The 24,546-nt window shown below is 42.3% G+C and overlaps 4 protein-coding genes across 8 annotated transcripts in view; 2 read left to right on the top strand and 2 right to left on the bottom strand.

The window, feature by feature from the left end:
- Positions 1-4,731: 4,731 nt before the first annotated feature.
- chrm5a (cholinergic receptor, muscarinic 5a) lies at positions 4,732-6,306 on the top strand (the record flags this gene model as incomplete). Its single annotated transcript, XM_080750129.1, has 1 exon — positions 4,732-6,306. Exon 1 carries the CDS (start codon positions 4,858-4,860, stop codon positions 6,304-6,306), a length of 1,449 nt encoding a protein of 482 aa, XP_080606255.1. The 5' UTR covers positions 4,732-4,857.
- Positions 6,307-8,125: 1,819 nt separating this feature from the next.
- Positions 8,126-12,973, bottom strand: LOC308305637 (fibrinogen-like protein 1-like protein). 4 transcript variants are annotated; one of them, XM_080750466.1, is made up of 3 exons: positions 12,834-12,973; positions 12,487-12,636; positions 8,126-11,114 (listed from the first exon to the last, which is right to left on the bottom strand). In XM_080750466.1, exons 2-3 carry the CDS (start codon positions 12,623-12,625, stop codon positions 10,420-10,422), a joined length of 834 nt encoding a protein of 277 aa, XP_080606592.1. In that variant the 5' UTR covers positions 12,626-12,636; positions 12,834-12,973; the 3' UTR covers positions 8,126-10,419. The 4 variants fall into 4 exon arrangements, with proteins under 4 accessions (XP_080606592.1, XP_080606591.1, XP_080606594.1 ...); XM_080750465.1 differs by having other exon boundaries at positions 12,844-12,968; XM_080750468.1 differs by having other exon boundaries at positions 12,487-12,689; positions 12,844-12,937.
- A 990-nt stretch (positions 12,974-13,963) lies between these two features.
- Positions 13,964-22,925, bottom strand: LOC308305213 (KATNB1-like protein 1). 2 transcript variants are annotated; one of them, XM_080749948.1, is made up of 11 exons: positions 22,840-22,925; positions 22,412-22,508; positions 20,254-20,365; positions 20,040-20,101; positions 18,988-19,252; positions 18,281-18,396; positions 17,730-17,780; positions 17,299-17,394; positions 16,308-16,412; positions 16,120-16,213; positions 13,964-15,504 (listed from the first exon to the last, which is right to left on the bottom strand). In XM_080749948.1, the coding sequence occupies exons 3-11, from the start codon at positions 20,356-20,358 to the stop codon at positions 15,472-15,474; spliced, it is 927 nt and encodes a 308-aa protein (XP_080606074.1). In that variant the 5' UTR covers positions 20,359-20,365; positions 22,412-22,508; positions 22,840-22,925; the 3' UTR covers positions 13,964-15,471. The 2 variants fall into 2 exon arrangements, with proteins under 2 accessions (XP_080606074.1, XP_080606073.1); XM_080749947.1 differs by lacking the exon at positions 22,840-22,925 and having other exon boundaries at positions 22,412-22,621.
- Positions 21,903-24,546, top strand: part of acp7 (acid phosphatase 7, tartrate resistant (putative)) — a 104,312-nt gene continuing 101,668 nt past the window's right edge. The window contains exon 1 of the mRNA XM_080749946.1: positions 21,903-21,941. The gene's annotated coding sequence lies outside the window, so the exon portion shown is untranslated. The remainder of the gene's footprint in view (positions 21,942-24,546) is intronic.

The raw sequence follows: 24,546 nt of genomic DNA, 5'->3' as shown, positions 1-24,546 counted from the left end.
TCATGGAGATCTCAGTCTGTGTCCCTTTTATGCCCATATATCTGTCTGTGTCCCTTTTATGCCCATATACGGAGATATATCTGTCTGTGTCCCTTTTATGCCCATATACGGAGATATCTGTCGGGTCGAGGCAAGGCCCCTGTATTGCCCATATATGGAGATCTCTGTATCTGCCCATATGCCCAAATATGGAGATCTCAGTCTGTCGGGTCAAGGCTAGGCCCCTGTATCTGCCTGCAGTGATGTCACAATGACTCAGCGCTTGCGCCCGGCACTGCAGTGATGTCACAATGAGTCAGCGCTTGCGCCGATTTTGCGCCGATTTCCGCATAAGGAGATTCCGAACGTTTCGCGCCGGTTAGGGAAACCCGCGCTTCGGGTCGGGTCGAGGCCCGGCACTGCACTCCGTGCCGCGGCGGGGAGCGCGCGTGCCGAATCTGAAGCCGGTGGGACGAACGGTTCTCGAGATACGCGGATTACAAACACACACGCAGAGACTTCTCGCATTTATAGATAGATATTGTGATTCAAATCCTTCTCAAACATAGGTTTGAAAAACCTATGTTTGTATGTCAGTGGTGCTCAAACCTTTTCATGTGAAGGACCCCCAAAATTATATGTATTTGGCCACTGACCCCCATCTCAAAATATTTAGTTCCAGGGACCCCCAAGAAGCAAAATTTGAGTTACAAATATTCACTTAAAAATACATAATACCGGTATTCAAAGATTTGCACACATTTTCACGACTTTTCAAAAATAGACCCACAAGCTCGCAGCGCGGCACTCTCCCAGGCCCCCTCCATCTTGGGCCCTGGTAACTCAGTCCCCCCCCCCCCCCCCCCCCCCTTGTGACACCCTGGTGCTATCTATGGCTAAAGTCTTTTATGAAATTAATTTCATGTGGTCCCAGAGCTCCCTCTAGAGACTCATCATCCACTCCATGGCCAGATGATATGATGAAGGCCAGGAATAACCAGGAGTCTGTGCTTAATGATAATTGGTCATCATTTCGCGTAAACTCTGACCCAAAGGACTTGTGCGAGAGAGAAGTGGTTTGCTGCACTCTGTACGTACCTGTGCTTAGCAGAAGCAATAATGTCATCATTACACTACTTATCTCCCACCTGTGAAAAAAAAAAAAAAAAAAAACTGTGAGGCGTTAATTTGCATGAGGGAACCTGATTTGTTTGCTGAGAAATTACATTTTTGGGGTGTCTGTAGTTCCAAGCTCAAGTAAGCATGTTGTGCTAAAGTCTGAAGCTAGTTCTCTGCACTCCGCAACTGAATCTTATCTGATAAGCTGTATAGAACCTGCCACACACTCACTGTAAAAAATAAAAAGTTGGGAATACTCAAAATGTTAAGGCAACAAACTTCAGAAAACTTTTAAGTTTAGGTCAACTTAGAATTTTAAGTTAAGCAAAAATTATAAAAGTTGAGGCAACTGAAAATGTTAAGATAAACCAACTAAACCAATTTAAGCAAAACTTAAAGTTTTATGTTTGATTGTCTAACTTTAAAGTTTTCTGAAGTTTTTTGCCTTAAAATTTTGAGTTTTCCCAACTTTTATTTTTTCACTGCCTTGCTGAATGTGCAGTGCTACTTTTGCCAAAGCAACTGGTGTGGTGCAACTAGACAGGTGAAGTCCAGGTGTGCATTGGGATTTTGTGACAACCTTACGTTAATATTAACCTCGCCTACCAGGCTTTCTGGGGGAAAGCCTCGTTTACTAAACAGATTTGTTGATCCGGTCTAGACCGGATGATATCTTATCTTACGTCATTTTGTATTCAAAACGGACTACACTTTAGCCGGAACTACCGACCGGAATCAGTTTTAACCCAGTCAGCGCGTGAGCAAAACTGGGTTAAAACTGATTCCGGTCGGTAGTTCCGGCCAAAGTGTAGTCCGTTTTGAATACAAAATGACGTAGCACGTCATCCGCTCCCGACCGGATCAAAAGCCCGAAATTGGAAGCGATCCCAGGCTACGTTAATATAAAAAAGGCTAGCTACACACACACACACACACACACGCACGCACGCACACGCGCACGCACACACACACACACACACACACACACACACACACACACAGTTTTAATGACTTGTTTGAATTTACATGCAATTTATTTTTCGATTAATGAATTACAAAGCCTCTAATTAATTAGATATATTTTAATAGAGTCACTACAGCAGTCACACTATACTGTGTACACTCTGGTGCACTATACTCGTTTCTTTTTGTAATGACTATTAGAGCGTATGCGCATGCAAAAGTGAATGGCAAATCGAGTGTCAAAGTGAGTTTAATGTCATTTAACGTTGTTTAATATCAGATACAGTAGGACTTTTCTGTTTGGATGACTGTCAAGGACGGAAGTAGTAGTTTTTTGCCACTCAGTAGGCGCTCCCGCATAATCTCCGCGTATGATGATGATGTCACGCGCATTGACGCATACCCTCTATTCTCACCAGACCCCCACCCTGTAGACAATATGCTTTCCGGTTGGTTCCAAGATTTCTAGCGGAAGTGCTGCGTTTAACGGACGTTAAGTCATGCGGTGCGGGTCTGTTTACATTCCCCAGCGAAAAAACTAAAATAGATTGTAGCTCTTAACTCGCTCTTAATAGGTGTAACATTGCTTGAATCAATGTTTTTGTTTGTATATTGTTTATTGCGAGCGCACCCGACAGAGCAGGAGGCGTAGACCAGATTTTTTCGTGCAGGGAATACTTTTGCAGGAACACCGCACTGTGAAAAAAATACAGCTTCCGGGAAAATTCAGCCCCACCTCCTAGAACGGTTTCTGCGTTATATTGTCACCAGGCTTTTCTCTTCGCAGATGAGTAAGCCTGGCTACGCGAGGCTACCAGACCCCTGAACAGGGTTTGTGCCAAGTGTGGTGCAGATTGGACGTTGGAGCATTGGCGCGCCTGTGGCCCCTTGGTGCTGCTGGGGGTCACATAATGTGGCCACCTGGTGTGGCTATTCTCATGATCCCTGATCTCTGAACAGTTGCACGTTTGTGATGTCCACCCACTGTCCACCATCGACACATTAATATACTGTAGGACAGGCGTCTTCAACAAGGGGTCCTCAGAGTTACTATGTGGGGCCGCAAAATCTTTGTGTGATATGTGTGTGTGTGTGTGTGTGTGTGTCTGTGTCTGTGTCTCTGTGTGTGTGTGTGTGTGTGTGTGTGTGTGTGTGTGTGTGTGTGTGTGTGTGTGTGTGTGTGTGTGTGTGTGTGTGTGTGTGTGTGTGTGTGTGTGTGTGTTTGACATTAACCACTTGATGAACCGTAGCATCCCTAACCTTTGCCAAAAATAGCAGATCAACAAGCTACGCATGAAGTGAAACGTCAAGTGTACTAAGTATTGATTGGTTTAAGTGGCTATAGACGTCTGAAAAAATACACATGGACATGAATGCAACATAGCAAAAAACATAGATTTACACAACACTGATTATAGTGCTGTCAAACAAGCCTATGAAATGTTTATGTTTTATGTTTAATCTGCAACACAATGTTATATACAATATGTATCTCTCTCTCTCTCTCTCTCTCTCTCTCAGCTAAGGGGACCGGTGTGGGCTGAAAAACATTCAAGACCCCTGATATAGGATATTACATCAACTAAATCAAGCTGTAAAACTGATTTAACATCAACAGTCAGTCTGAAACAGAATTGAGATTTAAGGCTATACTGAACAGCAAACCCATTGCCCAGAACAGTTTATTTTTTCCTTCAGTCAACACTCAGTCTATACAATGGTTTTCAAGGCAAGTCAACCATATGAGCCGTCTGTGTGGCTTTCAAGCTCTGCACAACATTAAAGTCTCCTTTTCGTTTTACTCATCCATACAGTAGTAGCTGTACAAACAGCACCGAGCAATTCAAACAAGCTTCAGAACCAGAAATAACACAGGCATCATCCCATCATGTCTGTTTGCAGATTGTGCACTCAAATTGCAAGCCAGGCTGTTTTGAATGTCACCGCACGGTCACTGAAATAATCATCTTATGTTCTTTGACAGACATCTGTTCATACACCACTGATATAAAAAATACAAATAAATGAGTGTGGAAAAAACAGAAGCATCCCACTTTCGACTGACCTGTCTTTTAATGAGCCACGTGTTCTGATTACACTACAGCCATGACTCATGGCTAAAAAAATAAAATAAAATAAAAATAAGTTCACTGTTCACTGTTTGCTACCTCATGGCCCATGAGTTAGCAAACGGTGAATTATTTCAGAATCTTTTTTTTCCTTTTCTGTAGAAATCCGAGTAAACTATGTGGTCATGCACAACTAAAAAGTTAATCAGTTTCAGTTTATTTTAATGACATCGCATGATTAATGATGAGGTCAGCCAATTTGTCCATAAAGGATATCCAAAGGAATTAGTAAGCGCAACATATTACATCTAATCTGCATTATTACAAACAAAGCCAGTGAATGTGAATATGCCTCTACAGTATTATACCATCATGTAGCCAGCCAGTCACACATTTCTGCTGAAACACTGCCACCCTGTGGCTATTATCATCAATGCATTATCTGAGGTTATATGAGGAGAAGGAGAATTACTTCTTTTCTCCCCTCCTTTCTTCTCTTTCCAGGAAACTGTGCTAAAAATGACCAATCAAACGAATCATCTTTCGGCTATAACATCATAGTAACGATACTGAGACCATGGCGGGAGTGACCATGCAGAACGCCACTGTAAATGCCAGCACAGCGGATGACGTCCAGCTGGCCACACACAGCCTGTGGGAGGTCATCACCATCGCCACCGTGTCTGCCATCGTGAGCCTCATCACCATTGTGGGAAATGTGCTGGTGATGCTCTCCTTCAAGGTCAACAGCCAACTGAAGACGGTGAACAACTACTACCTGCTGAGCTTGGCGGCGGCGGACCTCATCATCGGCGTGTTCTCCATGAACCTGTACACCTCGTACATCCTGATGGGCTACTGGGCGCTGGGGAACCTGGCCTGTGACCTGTGGCTGGCCCTGGACTACGTGGCCAGCAACGCCTCCGTCATGAACCTGCTGGTGATCAGCTTCGACAGGTACTTCTCCATCACGCGGCCGCTGACCTACAGGGCCAAGCGGACGCCCAAGCGGGCCGGGGTCATGATCGGACTGGCCTGGCTCGTGTCGCTCGTCCTGTGGGCACCGCCCATTCTGTGCTGGCAGTACTTTGTGGGCAAAAGGACTATCCCGGAGAGGGAGTGCCAGATTCCGTTTTTCTCCGAGCCCGTGATAACTTTTGGGACGGCGATCGCCGCCTTTTACATCCCCGTGTCGGTCATGACGATCCTCTACTGTCGGATCTACAAGGAGACAGAGAAGAGGACCAAAGACCTGGCGGAGCTTCAGGGGATCAACTACTCCACGGACGCCGGAGCCCCTCAGCCCCAGAAAACCATGATCCGATCCTGTTTCAGCTTCAAACTGAGCGCGGCTGCTCGCGACAGGAACCAAGCCTCCTGGTCCTCTTCCAGCCGCAGCAACGCGGTCAAGTCGGCGGCCGCCACCAACGACGAGTGGTCCAAAGCCGACCAGCTGACCACCTTCAACAGCTACGCCTCCTCGGAAGACGAGGAGCGTCCCGCGTCCCCGGGGGCCTTCCAGCCCCCCCACCGGAACCAGGCCTCCTCTGGGACCGCCAGGAGTGCAGCGGGCAGCGAGAGCGAGCAGCTCAGCAACTACGACGACGACGGCTTCTTCCACAGTCCGCCCAAGGGCAACTCCCAGACGAGCAAGAAGTGCGTGTCGTACAAGTTCAGACCGGTCACCAAAGACGCCGATGGCCAGCCGCAGAGCGCCGACAAAAACGGGGACACCAAAATGGCGACGCCATCGACGTTCTCCTCCGCCGAGTCCATGAGCGTGCCGTCCACCTCCTCGGCCTCTAAGCCCATGGACAACACCACGCTGAAGAACCAGATCACCAAGAGGAAGAGGATGGTGCTGATCAAGGAGAGGAAGGCGGCCCAGACTCTCAGTGCCATCCTGCTGGCCTTCATCCTGACGTGGACGCCGTACAACATCATGGTGCTCATCTCCACCTTCTGCTCCGACTGCATCCCTCTGTCCCTGTGGCACCTGGGCTACTGGCTGTGCTACGTCAACAGCACGGTCAACCCCATGTGCTACGCCCTCTGCAACAAGACCTTCCAGAAGACCTTCCGCATGCTGCTGCTCTGCCAGTGGAAGAAGAAGCGGGTGGAGGAGAAGCTCTACTGGTGTGGACAGAACCCCGTGGTCGGTGCCAAGCTGACGTGAACCGTGTTGGAACCTCGTACAGTGGTTCTCGAACGTTTCAATTTCAAGGACCCCCGTAACTTGGAGAGTGTACAAACGGGGTTCAATGTATACACTCGAGTTACAGATCTGTAAGGGTCCATTTGGACGCCACTCTGGGCGCTTTTCGACCGACAAAGAACCAGTTCGGGTTCTTTCTCCCGCCTATGGGATGAACCAGAGGTGAGCTTTTCCACCGAGAACCGAGTTGGTTCCGAACCGTAAAAGTTGGTTCGGGACGGGAACCACAAATCCTTGGTTCCTCTGGTTCAATCATGGTTCAATCTGGTGGGAACGTAAGCCGGTTTGCGTCCGGTTCGCAAGAATGAACCAACGTTCCAAGAAAGTTGAACGGCACTGGTTCTTGAACCAAGGATCTTTTGGTGGAAAATGCCCCTCTGAGAACAACTGATCTAATAGTATGACGAGGTATGCTGATGGCTATAAATCGGTATACAGTATGTCACAGCGATCATCTTGGATTTCTGTACTTGAAGTATTGCCGTTAGATGATATCAAAAGAAACAAATATTGATATGGCTTTACAACATTGTTCTTTAATCAATAAGCTACTGTATGTGATTATTGCTCAAATACAATGGGAGATTATCAAAACATTATCCCAATGTCACACCACTGACACAACTATTTCAAAGGAAAATTGAAATACTCATTTATACGGAAGTACTTCAACCAAACCAGTGGTCGTATGCACAAAATGTCATCAAACGATTACAGTACATGCTGATTGTTTCATTGTGTAAGTGTTGTGTTTGTATTGACAATAATGCACATTATTAGTATTAATTGTACTATTGTATTTTGTTACAGTTCAAAGGGCTATAAAGTGTTGTCTTCACGCCATGGTGTGCTTGCTAAGTAAAGATTGTAGCTCTGATGATAAGCAACTTCTTTTCCACACGTGCCAATTCTGATTGGGTATGACTACAGTAGGCCTATTATACTTTACATTTGATTTCCCCTTGATCCCCCCACCACACACACAGACACGCACACACGCACGCACGCACACACGCACACACACACACACACACACACACACACACACACACACACACACACACACACACACACACACACACACACACACACACACACACAAACACACACACAGGCTCTGATATACACTGAGAGTGTACAAATGGAACAAAATTTGGAACCAATAATTGGTTCCATTTGTACATAAGCGGCCATTTGGAACCCCACCAAGGGACACTTTGAGCCCCACTGGTGTAGCCGAGTGTGTTCCAGTGAGCAAACATGCACAATATCAGAACTCTTGTTTGACCAGAATGGAACTGAGCCTTAATTGGTTATGATTTATGGCTATACCACTCCTACAGTAGGCTATGTACTGTCATATGACAAATAGCGAAAATAGCCAATCTGCAAGCTCACAACGTGTGAGGGCTGTATTGGAATTTCTTGGAATTTGCATTTATTTTTTTAGATCACAAACTTGCTAAACAACAGCAGTGTTTACATTCAAAATAAGGTGGGTGGGAGGATTTGACGGCATTCTTCTGTATTTGTAACAATTTTGCTTTTCTCCTCAGGACATTTCCTCTTTCCTTCGAACAATCAAAACACATTTATTTATGTATTTCCCCTGGTGTACCTTAATCAATCTTCTTAATGATCTGTAAAGTACTTATCTGCGTTGTTGTGTAATAAGCTATGATGTCATGCAACAATTCATCTGTGATAAAAACTGAAATCTGCACTTGTTGTAATTTGGGAAATGGAAGAGAGGAAGAAAAAAAAGAGCTTCAAAACCAACTGCTGCTGCAGTCCAGCATTTCTATCTTTTGTTTGTGATGAAATCAATTGATTCTTGTCTTCTTTACAGAATTTTGTGATCATGATGTCTGTGTATTTCTGAATTAAATGTAATGACGTTTATTGTCCCCTCCGATGTCTCAAAGATGTCATTTGCACACCATCACTTGTCAGTTTAGATTTGAACCACTTTAACCATTATTTTATGATTGAACTATTACAAAAAAGCAGATATACAAGCTCACAGCGTGGCACCGAGTGCCGCGCTGCGAGCTTGTAGATCTGCTATTTTTGAAAAAAAGAAAAGTGCAAGTCTTTGAATATTTTTGACCCGATGTGTGTCTTCTAAATCCTTCTTCTAAATCAGTGGTTCTCAAACTTTCAAGGACCCCCCAAATTACATGTATTTGGCCACGGACCCCCGTCTCAAAATAGTTGTTCCAGGGACGCCCCACAGGCAAATATTTGTATATATAGCAAACAGGTCATCTTGGGCAGCAGAGATACAGTAAATAAAAATTACAATGCAAAATGTCTTAACACTCATTATGTTACGGTACATACAGTCCGTAGCTGAGAGGTCTTATATCAGTACAACTTCAGTCCAGTTTGATCCTCCACAGAGACAATAGATCAAGTGTGCCTGTCAACATTCCACTGTCCCGTCTCCAGATACACCAATAGTATAGGTAGTAAAATAAAACAAAATAGTTGGGTAGATATGAGAGATACAGGGAAATAAACCAAAAATATAATAAAAAGATAATATTCAAAGACTTGCAAAATAAATCACGATTTTTCATAAATAGCAGATCTACAAGCTCGCAGCACGAGTGCCGCGCAGTGAGCTTGTATATCTGCTATTTTTCAATAGTTAAAGCATTAAATAATTCTAGACCTAAATGGGTTAACTGCGGGCCACTTTATAGCGTGGCTTCCCAGCTGGTTGGACCATTTGCTGCATGTCGCCCTCGTACCCTCTGTGTGTTCCTGTCTCTCCACTGTACCTGTCAAATAAAGACTCACAAAACCCCCATAAAATAACAAAAAAACAAAACAAAAAAAGGTCAGTGTCAGCAACACCTTCCATTTTCTGTGCTGACTCTTGGTTTCACCCCACTGTTGGAAAACCCCAATGGGACTATAATATTGTATTGGCTGGAATAGTTTCTAATTGACAGTAATATCAAATGTTGTTTTGTCATTTGTCTTTGTGAATAAATAAGGCCAAACCAATTACAGAGCAGCATTCATCGTCAAATCCCAGGGTGATGTAAGTATATTTACTGTATATAGGCCTACAGCATATAGTATTTCCCTGATTCTTCCGTTTCCACATTAACATTTTAGAAATCAGGCGAGGACATATTTAATAATAGCTCACTCTAATTATTATCTAATTACTGATCTAAACTCGAAGCCTTTTTGTAATATGGTGTTGTTTTCATCTTAACCACACGAACCTTAGCGCCACAAAGTAGACACAAACATGCATAACAACATCTGTTTACATTCTTTCAATGTAAGGTGGGTGGAAGTTTTTCTGAACACCTACAGTATCCACCTCTTTCCACAGGAATTTATTGGAGAATACTTTGCACCACACTTCCGGTTAACAGCAGACACTCACGTCACGTCGCAGATGCAACCGTTGTGAGCTTATAGATCACACTCGGCTGCGGCGCCGGAAGCTCCGTCCAACTTCTGTGCAATGCACTATGGGAAGTTGGAAAGTTGTGGATAGGATGCTTGTATTTGCTAAGTGTGTTATGTTATGTTATGTTATTATTGTTTGTATGTGGTGTATCTGTAATGTCTGTCTGTCTTTGTTTACGTCATCCAATGGGAAAACCCTTGAAAAAACACAGGGTAATGTTGCACGCTTTCCGTAATCAATCACATTCATGTGCATTACTTACTGATCTGTAAAGTAATCTAAGTGTTTGAATCGCGTAAGAAGCTACGATGTCAAGCAACAATTTCTCTGTGATAAGTAACATAAATCTGCTTCGACCTACTACAGTACCACATTATGTTCATATGACAGATGGAAAAAGACCTTCAAAACAAGCTAAAGCTCTGCATTTAAAATGTTAAAGCCTGTGATGTAATCAACTGATTCTTGCGTTCTTTACAGTATGTGTTGATCAGATCCATGTATTTCTGGATAAAAGGTGACGAAGTTCATTGTCTATTATCAGGCGTCACAGCAAAGATAACAATGTCATCAATGAATAAAGTTTATCACACAGTTCATCGGTCTTCACTGATAGCTGTGACAATGCCGTGGCTTCCTCACAGCTCATCCTTCATGCACTCCCCGGTGGGGACCAGCTTCACAGTGTCAGAGGGCCTCACCATCATCCAGGCGTACTTGCACAGGTGCTCCTTGTTGCAGTCCTTCTGCCAATAGATGACGTTCCTGCGGTTGAGGTTGGCGCCGGCGCAGGCGTCGTACCACCAGCCCCCGCCCGGCACCCCCTGGAACTCCAGCTTGGCACAGTTCTGAAAGTAGTTGTCGTTGTCTCTGTCTTTGGTGGTGAACTTCTGGTTGTCGTGCAGGTAGTTCTCGGTGTCCTGCGTGAGGGCATCGACCGCCGTGCCCTGGAACAGCCCCAGCCTCAGTCTGTACGCGGACGCCTCGTCCTCCACCAGGAACGGGTCGTACTCGCCCATCTTGGTGACGGCGTTTTTATCCACCAGTTTGACGCCCAGTTTGTAGCGGCCGGGGCCCTGGGTGAGCTGGTGGAGATGCTCGTTGCCCAGCCAGTGGTCCCCGGTGAGGACCCCGAAGCCCTGCTTGTATTCGGTCCAGGAGCAGTCAAAGTTGACGCTGCTGTTCATGGTGATGTGCTGCACCACTGTCCAGCCTCCCTCCTGCATGGCACAGTAGGCTAAGATGGTGGAGGCGCCCGGCCGGATGAGGTACACACCATCTCTGGCCTGGCCAGAAGACACCATCAGCATTTCATGGCAGTCCCTGGGCAGCACTGTTGGACAAACATGACAAAACCAATGAGACTGTATTGTAAAGGCTCCATTAATGAGAAATAATTTATTTTAACTTTTGTTCTTGATGGGAATAGCATTATCACTAAGTCTTTCAGTAAAAGTACAAGTAAAGTCACAATCTTTGATCTTTGCGTTATACATTTTTCAAGTTTTTTTTTAGAAAACTGTTAGGATTTAGAAGGCATTTTGTTGTTGGGTAGAAACAATTTTCTAACATTGTGTGGGTTTTTCCAAATGAAAAAAACAGAATGTGCCCAACTGTGTGCAAAGCATTGGGTTGAATTAGCAACATTTAAAGTGTCATATGTATATATGGCCAAATCTGCTTTCAAGTCTCAAGTCAAATTGAGCGTCAAAAAGCTGTCTCAAAGTCTCAAAGCAGAGAGGACTCTACAGCTACTGTGTGATAATCAGACTCCATCAGATGGAATAACAACACGTATCCTATTTCATATCAGTAAGTGTTTTGAGGCCACACCATGGAATTTGACCCAAGTGTCGAGAAGAATCCAGACAGTGATGTCACCTGTCATAAAGAGGACGTATGCAGCGCTTCAAAGGAACTACTGAACCTCTTTCAAGGCACAAGCTTTACCTAGTTATTACACCATTATCTAAAGCATTGTTTCCCAACCTATCCCATTGGGAAACGCCGCTTCTAAATAAAGTGCTTGCTTTCATTCATGGCCTGGCTGTGTGTTGTCAATGTGATACTCACTGTATCTGTTATCCTTAAACATACAGTATCTCATTCCAACATATATCAATATAATAATCCAGGGGTATTCAATGTTTTCAGGCCAAGCTAGTTGAGAGAGATGAAGCAGGGACCCCCACAACATTTTCATAGATTCCATATAGTTTCATCGTTTGACAGCACCATCATCAGTATATTTTGGATTCATGTAAATTAGTGTTTTCAGATATTTAACCACTTGAGCCGTCATAATAAACTTGACCTTTTACTCTGTACTTAGTCTGCTCTTTTTCTCTTTTTTTCCCTCTACACCAAACCCCTTTGCCGAAAATAGCCAATCTACAAGCTTGCAACGCCTCGCAGCGCGAGGCGTTGTGAGTTTGTAGATCTGCTATTTTTGGCTACATTTCTCAGAAGTTGTTAATAAAAAGGATTGGAAGATTTGGAGGACCCCCTGTAGAAACTCTGAGGACCCCCTAGGGGTCCCGGACCCCCTGTTGAAGACCCCTGTAATAATCATTGTGTAATGACATGTTACATTTAAAGCCTTACGAGTCATGACACACATCATTTCCGTGAAAAAGACACAAATGTAGGCACCAAAACATGTGAAAGTAACAGAAACAAAGAGGAGACTACAACAGTAACAGTACCTTTCATTCCCTGATTGAGGACAAACTCATTGTCCTCCGCGGGCAGGAGATGGAGGTTCTCGGCTTGGAGATGCTCAGCATGCACCCCGGTAATGATCAGCCAGACTGCCGCTCGCAGCCAACACTTCAGACTCCTCATCCTTGTCCTTGCTTTACGGTCAAACCAACATCATTTAAATGACACAGTACAGCAGGCCAGACCGCTTCAACAAATTCATATCAGAATCATTTATTTGTCCATTTCTCAAGAGTGATTGAACTTTCACTGACACAAATTTGAAATTGTGCTGAACATAAAGAACATTTTACATTTACAAACAATGCTTTCAGGATGATCAATAAGGCACCTTTGCTCACCTTCCGCGGCGCCAGCTATCCACGATTCCTGTACCGGAATCTTCTCCCACGCACATACAGTATACAAACACACTGTGCTTGGAAGCGTGCGTGCCAGAAGGCAATCTAGGTTCAGAGATGCATGCAGTCCCTATCCACCCACACAGGACTCTGTAACCTTGTCACGACTGGACTTCAACCCCTGGTTCATGTCACAATGCTCACTAGTCTGGAGACACACACCAATCCTCTACTTATCTATGTCAACTGAGATTGTAAACTCATATCTCTGTTTTGTCTCTATGGGAGCAGATGAGGCTGAAGTCCAGTTGTGTTTGAGCTGCAGGGGTCTACATGACTGCAATAGGGATGGGACGATATGAAGATGTCATATCACGATTATTGTGACAAAATAAATCGCGATTTACGATATTATCGCGATAATCAAAATCCATTATCCTGGGGTCGGAACATTTGCCAAAAAATAGCCGCTCACAACGCGTCGCGTTGCAACGCGTTGTGAGCTTGTAGATCGGCTATTTTTTGGCACAGACATTTTGATAGAGTGAAAAAAGACAAGTACGTATATTATAATTACCTTTTACCAATTATAAGGGGTTTAATGTTACCGGATATGCAGATCAGTAAATAAAAGATGAATTGATCCCAGTGCATGACGGAGGACGATATCACGATAAATTAAATCTCCATGATACGATTATTGACCGAATTTACGTTACGCAACTTCCTGGTGCTGACGTCACGGTAGAAGGGGAAAAACTACTATCCCATAAAGTTAACACAGAAATCGCAAATTTAATGCAATTTCCGAATAGTAATGTATAAAATACGGCTAGCATGATCAAGAACACAAGATAGTAAAAGGCACAAAGCGTTATAATTTATTTTACCGTTCGAAATAATGGTTTGTTGGGTTTAAATCCAGCAATTTCTATGTTATTTTACCCTCCAAAGCTGACGTCAGCACCAGGAAGTTGCTGAGAAATTCGCCGAGTGCGTGTGCGTGGGCGGGCCGTGAATAGGGTCTATTGTGAGGGTTTTTTATCACGATAAACGATACTATCGCTTATCGTCCCATCCCTAGACTGCACCTCGGTGAAATTCAATCTACACACATTGATCTGGTAACCTTGCTTTTTATATTGCATTATCAAACCAAGTGAAGTGCAGTGTCTGTGTACAAAATAACATTTGAGTATTTAAGACAATGTCTTTATGATAACCATATAGTACAGTGCAGGCTCTACAGAAGGTTGACATGTACTGTATGCAGTATAATTTGCATTGCAAAAACACGTATAAATCAACATTGCCTCTTCATAGAGAAGAGTGGATAGTAATAGTTTTGGTGTTGCAATTATCACTCTACTTTGTTTGAGAGGGAAAGCAAATCTATGATCATTACAACACAGCCGACAGGAGCACATACAGTATGCTGATGAAGAGTCCTTACAATCAAATATCACGTCACACTTAAACATTGTATTGCACATTTATATAGTACTTCATAATTCTAAAGACTAAAAGTCTAATGTAAACTTCAAATGCTACATGTAATGTGCTGGTTCACTCTGCAGAGAAAACCAGTCAGTTCCAAAGACCACAGCTTAAAAAGGAATTGTTTTCTGTGAGGTAACAGCATTTCCAGTTTAAGGGTGCCCTCACACCAAAATACCTAGAGTGGAATCCGCCAATGCATTTCAATGAGAATGGAGTGTTTTTTTGCCAGTAGAGGATTTCTGCAAAAAAACGCTACATTCTCATTGAAATGCATTGGTGGATTCCACTCTAGGTATTTTGGTGAGGGCACCCTAACCAAGCAAAATAGCCTGTTCTACAAAGCTCACAACACATCACAACATTATTGTTTTGAGCTTGTAGTTCTGCCATTTTGGCAGTGGTGTAAAAAGTACTTAAATTCTTTACTTAAGTAAAAGTATCAATACTGCAATGTAGATGTACTCTGTTACAAGTAGAAGTCTCGTATTCAACATTTACTTGAGTAAAAGTACAAAAGTATTGGTATCAAAATGTACTAAAAGTACCAAAAGTAAAAGTACACATTGTGCAGAATTTCCCATTTCAAGTTATCTAATGTATAAAAATCTGTTGAAAATAGTAGATCTACAAGCTCACAATGCGTCGCGACGCGACACATTGTGAGCTTGTAGATCGGCTATTTTCAAATGGCAAAAATGTAAATACGGCTGAAGTGGTTAATGTATGTTTTGTAATAATAATAATCAAAATCTACATAGTAACTAGTAACTAAAGTTTTGAAATAAATGTAGTGGATTAAAAGTACAATATTTGGATTTGAGATGTAGTGGAGTAGAAGTAAAAGTATTGGAAATTGGAAATACTCAAGTAAAGTACAAATAACTAAAAAGTGTACTTAAGTACAGTACTTAAGTAAATGTTCTTAGTTACTTTACACCACTGCATTTTGGAAACATTTTACAACTCGTAAATGTTCTTTATCGTTTTCTTCTTCTTTCTGTTTGAAATGTTGTATCCAAACGTCCAAAATAGGGACGCCAGGTTGAAAGTGGTTAAGAGTCCTATGATGATGTAGTTCTACAATTCGGAGGCTGTTACAAGTTGAACAATGCACTTCTTTCCCTCTCATCAGGTAAGTTGCAACAGGAAAGAATCAATGATCTGTATGGGGGAAAGTATTGTGAACATAAGACATGAGCATATGTCCATGAGAACATGTGCATTGCAAACATGCTGTACATTAGGGGTGGGTGATATGGTGATAAATATGTTGCTGAGACGATACAATTTCTCCACAATATGCCTTTTCAGAGATGAGGGAGCCTTATAAAAAAATCCTGTTGATTTGGAAATACAGAGATTCAATGCTAAATTCATTTAAACCTGCATTTTTGGTCTAAATCAGTAGTTCTCAAACTTTACAATGTCAAGGTCTCCCCTTAACTCTGACAGTATACAAATGAAACCAAATGGACCCATAAGCCGTAAGGGTCCATTTGGTTTCATTTGTATACTGTCAGAGTTACATACTTGTAAGGGTCAATTTAGACCTCCCAAAAGGAAACAAAAGAGTCCCTGGACCCGACTTTGAGGACCACTGGTCTAAAATGGGTTAAATACCTTGTATGTGGTTGTACTGTTACTTGAAAAATAACCATAAAAAACAACATGAAAAAGAATCGTGATAAGATCGTGTATCGTGATACCGCTTGGTAAAATATTGTGATATTGTATTTTTCCATATCGCCCAAACCCTACTGTACATATAATATTCACCTGTGCCATGTCCCCTGCAATGCCTGCAACACATTTCAATGAAGGCTCCTGTCGCCACAACTCCAATAGCAGCTGATTGAAGACATGGAAGTTTCTGCAAAAAGCAAAACACAAGGGCTCAAATGAGTAAAATGTACACCTTTTCGGTAAAGTTCACAATGTGATGTAAAAACGCTGATGACACATACTTATCCAGTGAATGGTCAGGAAGGCCAGAGTGACCGCTTGCTCGCAGTTCCTCCCACCAATTTTTCAAAACAGACTTAATCCATATTAAGCCAACTGTATGATACCTGCAAGAAAATACTATTAAAGGTTTGATCTGTTGTCCTTGGTCTCCCTCTCCTGATGGATAGCGGTAATTGCAGCAATGTCCAAACCACAAGATAGATTGGCAGTGTCAGAGCAGATGCATATCTAACCCGATCCAGCCTGATTTCAAACAGTCCACTCTGAGAGTGGGTGGGGTCTATGGGCTGGAGCCAGGCTAATGCACATCAGTATTACTATTGATAGTGTCATTGTCAACCAGTAAGTGGTTGAACTCACTCTATGAAAGAGCCCCTCCAACCACTGCACATGCCAGATTTCATTTGCCCAAATAAATCCCGGATTGTAGCTTTAATGAATTAATTTTAATCAAGCAAACAAATAATAATAATTCAGTAGAGAGGATGAATGATGACAAAAAAAGGCATAAAAGTTGGTGTATTTTAATGACTCTAGCCAAATCTAGGAAATATCAAACACACCCAGAGTGTGTGGATCTGGAGTGGACTGTCTACTTTTCCCCCTCTCTTCTGAATATTGTACACCAGTAGCGCTCCTGTTAACTTCTCTCTTCAAAAACGTTTCATTGTTATTCCATGTACGTATGCTATATCTCAGAGGAGGAAGAGAGGAGCTCTCGTCAACAAACAACAAAGTTCCAATATTAGTCTCGGGTGCACGGCTCAGGGAGCGAATGTACTTTAGAAAAGATGCCAGCACTCACTTGTGAACTTTCTCCTTTTTCATTTATTTCAATATTTGCCCCAGCAGCTGCAGGCGAACGGACTTTTCGGCCCTCCCGGGCCTAGCTTCCTCAGTACACAAGTGAGTGCTGGCATCTTTTCTAAAGTATGTATGCTATATCTATCTGCTGTTCATTAGACTACTCAGTACAGGCCATATACTCACTCTTCATACGGATGGGAGAGCACTTCCTTAACCAATGGGAAGAGGTCAACACAGTAGCCAATGGTGAGGTCAGGAAATTCCTCATTAAGGCTAAGGCTGTAATTAAATTGTAATTAAAGTTACTTTTTACTCCAACTATAGCTCAGTGCAAGATTTGTGTCGTGATTCAACAGTATAATACATTTTTCACATTTCATCAAGATTTGAAAATATAAAAAAACCTAAAGCTTTCAAGACATCGCAACAAGACGCGGTGTGAGCTTGCAGATCGGCTATTTTCAAATACAGTAGCTGATGTATATATTGGTTTAAAGTGGTTAAAATGATTTTGATTTTGATGAACTGTACTGTCATGAAACTGTACCTTTTCCTATGCAAAACTAATAAATACTTCAATCAATCACTCAATCCACAAAGACAGAACACCTTACCTTTTGGTTATCACAGGCAGAAAGTCAACAAACACACCAGTGTCTTGGATTCTGTGGAAGTATTAAAAAAAAACATTAACACCTGGAATTATTTGATACATACTTTAGCTATTGAAAAATGTCAGATATACCGGTACAAGCTCACAGCGGGGCACCGAGTGCCACGCTGCAAGCTTGTAGATCTGCAATTTTTGAAAAATCGTGAAAATGTTTGCAAATTTTGGGGGTCCTTGACATGACAAAGTTTGAGAACCACTGATTTAGAAGAAGGGTTTAGAAGACATTAATATAATAGGGTCAATATATTCAAAGACTTGCACACATTTTAAACATTTTTTCAAAAATAGCAAGTCTACAAGCTCGCAGCGCGGCACTCGGTGCTAAAGCATAAAATAGCGATTAAAGCGGTTCAAGTCTGAAGTCTAGAGCGACACAGGCGCGTTCCAGGCCTTGGGTAATGTCAAGTGATGTCACAAAGGTGTTGAAATGTGAGCGGCACAGAGTACAGAATGTCAAATGACAGCAATATGATCAGCTTTATGATGAATAACCTCAGGAAGTACGTCAGCAGCTCTCCAGCGTTTCTTCTCCACAGCGTCGTCGCCACTTTCAACCTCAGGCGTCTCGCAGAGAGCACATCAATCATTGTGCTGTGATCCGACGACAGCTGAAAGACACGCATTGTGTCGTTGGTTGGGATACCTTTTCATGACTACTAATAGCTAGTGTCGAGTTTGACGGCACATTTTGAATTTTCAGTTTCAGTCATAGATAGTCTTTTGAATAATTCACCCCTATACATTTCAGGCATTTGAAAATAGCCGATCAACAAGCTCACAATGCGTCGCACCGCACTGTGAGCTTGTAGATGGGCAATTTTCTAAAGATTTCTTTACATTAGAAAACTTGAAGTACAGTAGGACATTCTGCATAATGAGTACTTTCTACTTTTGGTAGTACATTTTGATGCCAAATTGTAAGGGTGCCCTCACACCAAAATACCTATGAGAGTGGAATCCGCGTTCCGCCAATGCATTTCAATGAGAAGGGAGCGTTTTTTGCAGAAATCCTCTGCTGGCATGAAACCGCTTCACTCTCATTGAAATGCATTGGCGGAACACGGATTCCACTCTCATAGGTATTTTGGTGTGAGGGCACCATAACAGATTATTTCTACATCACAGCATTGATACTTTGACTCTAGCAAAACATTTGAGTACTTTTTCCACCACTGGTAAGTACTTGGTCCACCACTGACCTCTGTGAAGGCGAGGTAGTCCGTGGCTTTAGAGGTGGTTCCGCCGGCCTTGGCGTGTCTGTCGTCCATGTCCGGTGGGAAGTCCCAGGGTTCCATGGGGAACCACCCGCAGGCCATGTGGTTCTCTTTGTCGGCCAGATCGTAGCTCCTGTTGGGGAAAGCCGGCTGCTTCTTCCAGGCCACCGCTAGGTAGTGGGTCTTCCTCTTGCATGACACCACCCGCTTCACTCTGCCCGGGTTGTTGCCAGTCCGACCCACTGGGTTTCTAATAGGCAGTATAGACAAATTATAGACACATAGGGTAACACATTTTCAAGCAAATCATACCTTTTTAATTTCAAGGACCTTGAAATTGAAGTTTGACATGATTATCTTTGTGACGTACGGCCCCAATCTACACTGGGGGTGGCATAGCTGAATGGTTAGGGAGCCCGCCTGGGGGACCAGAGCCCCTGGTTGTCCCTGGTTCGATTTCAGACCAGGGTAGCAATGGTGATGTGTGTTCCTGAGCAAGACTCTTAACCCCTAAATGCTCACGTGCTCCTTGTGGACAGTGAAAATACTGAATTTCCCCCTCAGGAGGAAGTAGGTACTATTATTGATGTTCATACACTGTAGTGTTCATTTAACTCAGGGAGTGTAGATTTGAATTTTGAGTGTGTGCGGAGGCTCTCTGTAATTGTTCATCTGGCTTCATTTTGACTCCAGCACCTCACCAAGTCTACTGGCAGATGAGCGGTGTTTTTGTTTCTCACTATTAACTCTGTGAGAGTACTAATGGAACCAAACAGACCGTAAAACTTCCATTTGGTTCCATTTTGTACAGAGGTACCGACCCGTCGTGGTCCATCTGCAGCCTGGAATCCAGACTGAATCGCAGAGCGCCTCCGTCTGGATAGATACCAGGCTAGTCCATTTGTTTCCTAACTGTCAATCATTATGGTGGGGACCTCCTGGAACCCACCCCCAAAGACTCCTGGGGATCCTCAGACCCCACATTGAGAACCACCGCTGTGTAGACATTGACACCGAACAAACAAAACCAGACCTACCTTTTTTGGCTGGGCTCCTTGACGGGAAAATCTACCGGGGGAGACGAAAACGACCCAAAGCGCTGAAAAATGACAACAACAACAATATAAAGCAAAACTCGACTATCTAGACTATCAGATAGACTAGATAGATGACATACATGCATTGTTTGTTGTTGTATGGATGTAGGTTAGGGCATTGTATTGAACCCTGACAGTGACCTAACACGCTCACCTCCTTTATGTTCCTCACATGAGAGTAGCTCACTTTGTAGAGGCCCCTTTCCTGCAGCAATGCGTCTTCAAAGTTCTGATACTCGGCCTCATTGTTTGAGTCCATAACAGGCCTGGGATGGAAAAAGGGTGATATAATTTATGTGTTTCCTGTGAATTCATCGCAACTTAGTATATTAAACCCACTAAGATTCTAAAAATGTCTGCTAAATCATACCTCTCAAACTTTTTCATGTCAAGGATCACTCAAAATGATATGTATTTGGCTGCTGACCCACATCTCAAAATATTTTGTTCCAGGGACCCCCAGAAGCAGAGATTTGCATTAAAGAAATATATAGATATTCAAAGATGTTTTTTAAATAGCAGATCTACAAGCTCATAGCATGGTACAAAGTGACGGGCTAAGAGTTTGTATATCTGCTAATAGAGAACAGCCAGAGTAGAAAATAAGGGTTAAAGTGGTTAACATCTAAAGTGACACAGATGCTTTCTCGGTTTTAAGGGGTTGATATATAGGCCTAGATACGAATACAATATTACTTTAATATCAGCTCTGACTGAAATGTCTTATGACTCCGCAGCAATATATGCAACACATAATAGCAAACACATAACACACAGATTGAACAAAACTAAAATAAGTTACATTATAGCCTACATACAAATATGAAGACAAGAGCATTGACCATGCTAAGCTTACCCCTGGACAGACTCTAAAATAATGTAATTAAGCATCAAAGTCGACTGACGGACAAAGGACTACTTTAGTTCTTACCTTCTTGTATATTGTAATTATGAGCCAAGATGAATGGGAATACCTCATGCATGCCATAGAATTATTATTATTGTTATTATTTATTTGAATGTGATGGCTCCCATTTTTTAAGAAGCTCAGCTGTGAATAAATAGAGCATCCTTTAATCTTATTTGTCCTTACTTGAACATACATTTTTTAATTGTATAGTGATTTTAACTGATTTGTTCTCTACACAGAATCTAATAATCAGATCTCTGTTGGTTGATTGATTGATTGATTGATTGATTGATTGATTGATTGGTTGAAGACTAGAAGTTAAGGTAGTTTCATGACAGTACAGTTCACCTGTACAATGTCAACTAAAAGGATCAACACCTCAAAAAAGCTTTTGGGCTATTACAGTCACATTTAATGGTTGCATTTAATTTGACTAAATGTTTTTTAACATTAAGTGTTAAGTCATTAGTTTTGAGGACAGTAAAGCACTCAGAAATCAGTAGGAGAAATAAAACAAATGTGAGCGGCTGCTATTCGAAACTCGGAATAAACTAAGCCCATTCCTACCTCCCTTTTTCTTTGTATTTATCTCCTATTTCACTTTATTACTATTATTTATTTTCATGACTGCTTATTAATTTCTCCCCATTTGTTACTGACATTTCCCAAAGTGTGTTCTATCCGTCTGTCTTGTTATATGAGATACACAAAATGGTCCTTGTGTAAATATGCCAAAAAGCTTGCTAGGATCTCCTTTTAGTTGACCTTGTATCAGTGATTTGTGCTGTCACGAAACTGTACTTTTTCCAGTGAGCTTAAAGTGAGCAAAAACTCAATTACCCACAATTCACAGCGCACGTTTTGTAATGTTTTTCCTTTAACAGTGACGTAAATCAGGAACTGTACTTCAGCAGGGTTTGTTATGGTTTGTTGTGAGTAGCTACGTTATGACTATTTTCAATACTTTATTAATGGTTGTCAAGTGGTGTTTTTAGAAAGCTAGTATCGCTCGTTCTCCGCCATTCTGTCACGGATCGTCGAAACGTGTTTTGAAACGAACAGCAGTTGATATGAAAGTTGTGCTTCTAGCTGTCAGAAACATCTACAGGTTGTAAGCGAATTACAAGATTTACAGAGACAGAGATGTTGAATTATTATACTTAGACAACATTATAGATTAGTCTGTAGCCCATATAATCACCATATTAATTTGATTATAATAGTCGATCAGTGCATGCATCTCAAAGTGTGTTCCTTCCACGGACTCGCAGCGTTCTAAATTGACCTTACAAGTCGAAGTCTGTAACTCTAACAGTGTTCAAATGGAACCAAATGGACCCTAACGGGTCCATTTGGTTCCATTTGAACACTGTTAGAGTTAGAGGTCCTTTCTTTCTCTCACCTGCCGTTGTCTGTTCTGTCCTGATGATCTGACACAGACTGTAATCTTTGGAGTTGTCCGTCTCCCCTCTTGCTTTAGTTGTGGTGATCTCACTGATCTGATAAGGAAACGACCCGTTAACTGATGATGATCACAGTGGCACGCACACACACACCCACCACCCATGATAATAATAAAGACAGCTATTCATTCATGATCATGACGTTAATAATGCCGTTATAGATAGTACTGCGTGCATGATGCGCCCTCTAGCGACCAAAGATGCTGCTGGGGCAGGATTCAAATCACAACATGCAGCAGCCTCCCTCTTCAAGGCAGTGGCTTGGACCAGTGGCTGTGTGCACTGTCCTGTGCTTTAATACCATCATCAGTTTACCCCAATGCTCATTGCTCAGTGGTAGAAGAAGAAGAAGAAGTAGGCTACTCACGTTTTACTCGAATAAAAAGTTGTAGAAATACAGTTCGGTATTCAGCGTTCAGTGATTATCATCAACCTTGTTAATTTCAAGGACCCCAAGTTTGATATGCAATGCATAAAGGCCTGTCCATATACTTTGACCGAAACCACCCTTTTCAGTCAAAAGGTCCTTTTCGACCATACAATTATGTCCCTCGCGACTTCTGAAAAGCATTGGACCGAATGAGAGTTCGGAAATGTGCACGTGGGAAAGTCCAACTCATGAACATTTCGGAGATACTATAGACAGGCCTTTAGTTATGCCACAGACACCCATTTGACACAAACGTCTACACTATAAAACCCTCAGACAGTGTCAAGTCAACTCTGAGAGTGCACAAGAGAAAGCGGCGCTTCCCCAATCCCCTCCCTGTGCAGTGAAAAACAGCAGCTTGTATTGACACTTTGACAGGCCATGGTTGCGTGCTGCCCTGTGCTGAGTGTGCTGCTTTGTTTAGTCTCTGCTGTTTCATCATTCTGGCTGACTGATTTGGTTTTTCCCATCTGAGTCAGAAAACATGCGTGCGTGTGCACTGTGCACGCACGCCACGCAGCCATCGCTACACCATCATTGCCCCGTCCTCTCCAAATATAACCTATAACCTGGACTAGTTTGTCCTGTAAAAGATCTCTTTCTTTGATTTTATTATCAGAGTTCCTCTTCTGAACATTTGCACCTTTGTCCTATACGCACCCGTCACCAACCATGTGCATCGGCCTTCTTCTAAAAGTCTGTCTTGTATTGTGAAATATAATATTTCATCATGCTTTGTGCAGAACATAACACCAGTGCCACTGGAATTGAGCTAGAGGTGTGATCACGTCATTGCCACTATAGACAATCTTATTTTTCACAGTGGCATTTTTATACTGAAGTAGAAGTATCAATACTGCAATACTGAAATACTCTGTTACGAGTAGAAGTAGAAGTCCCGTATTAAAAAATGTCTTGGTAAAAGTACAAAATTATAGGTGTAAAGATTTACTCTGCTACTCATTATGCAGAATGTCCGGTTTCACAATCTTTTGAAAATAGCAGATCTACAGTATATGCTCACAATGTGTCACGTCACGACGCATTGTGAGCTTGTAGATCGGCTATTTTCAAATGGCCGGAATGTGTATACAGGGCTGAAGTGGTTACTTGTATGTTTTGAAATAATAATCAAAATCAACACAGTTTTTCAAATAACTGTAGTGGAGTAAAAGTATAATATTTGTAAAGTAAAATGCCTCAAAATTGTACTGAGGGAGTGGAACATCTGCTGCTTTTTCTGCTGCTTTTTAAGTGCTTCCCATTTTTACAGACTGTTAGGCAAAAGCGTTAGAAATGTGTGTGAGCCAACAATCTGTCTTGGCAGGCCAGCTTTCTGTCCACGCGAGAGGATAAAGTCCTGTTTTTTTTATTGATATACACCTGCAGGCAAAGCTTAACCCGGCAAGGCCCGAATTAATTTCTACTGGCCAAAACATAAAAAAATAAAAATAAAAAAAAACATTTTGGGGATATTTTTCACAATAATAACATATGTACATGTTCTAGACATTCTAATGATCACCAAAAAATATTACAGGTATTTTACTTGGGTTTTTTGTGAGGAATAGCTTCAGTGAAAAAGTGAGAAGTTGTGTGAATGTCAGCCTCTGTGGGGGGGTATTCATTCATATGCAAATATCG

The sequence above is a fragment of the Nannobrachium achirus genome (genome assembly GCF_963921795.1).
Source record: "Nannobrachium achirus genome assembly, chromosome: 20".
In the NCBI taxonomy this organism is placed as follows: domain Eukaryota; kingdom Metazoa; phylum Chordata; class Actinopteri; order Myctophiformes; family Myctophidae; genus Nannobrachium; species Nannobrachium achirus.
This window is presented reverse-complemented; position numbering and strand designations above follow the sequence as displayed.

Bases quoted from the DNA above. Each gene is read 5' to 3' on its own strand.
- LOC308305637 (XM_080750466.1), bottom strand. From the start codon at position 12,625: ATGAGGAGTCTGAAGTGTTGGCTGCGAGCGGCAGTCTGGCTGATCATT. The intron at 11,115-12,486 runs GTACTGTTACTG...TTTGTCCAACAG, and splicing joins CCTCAATCAGGGAATGAAAG to TGCTGCCCAGGGACTGCCAT.
- LOC308305213 (XM_080749948.1), bottom strand. From the start codon at position 20,358: ATGGACTCAAACAATGAGGCCGAGTATCAGAACTTTGAAGACGCATTG. The intron at 17,781-18,280 runs GTTATTCATCAT...ATACTTCCACAG, and splicing joins CTGCTGACGTACTTCCTGAG to AATCCAAGACACTGGTGTGT. The intron at 16,214-16,307 runs GTATGTGTCATC...TGCTTTTTGCAG, and splicing joins CCTGACCATTCACTGGATAA to AAACTTCCATGTCTTCAATC.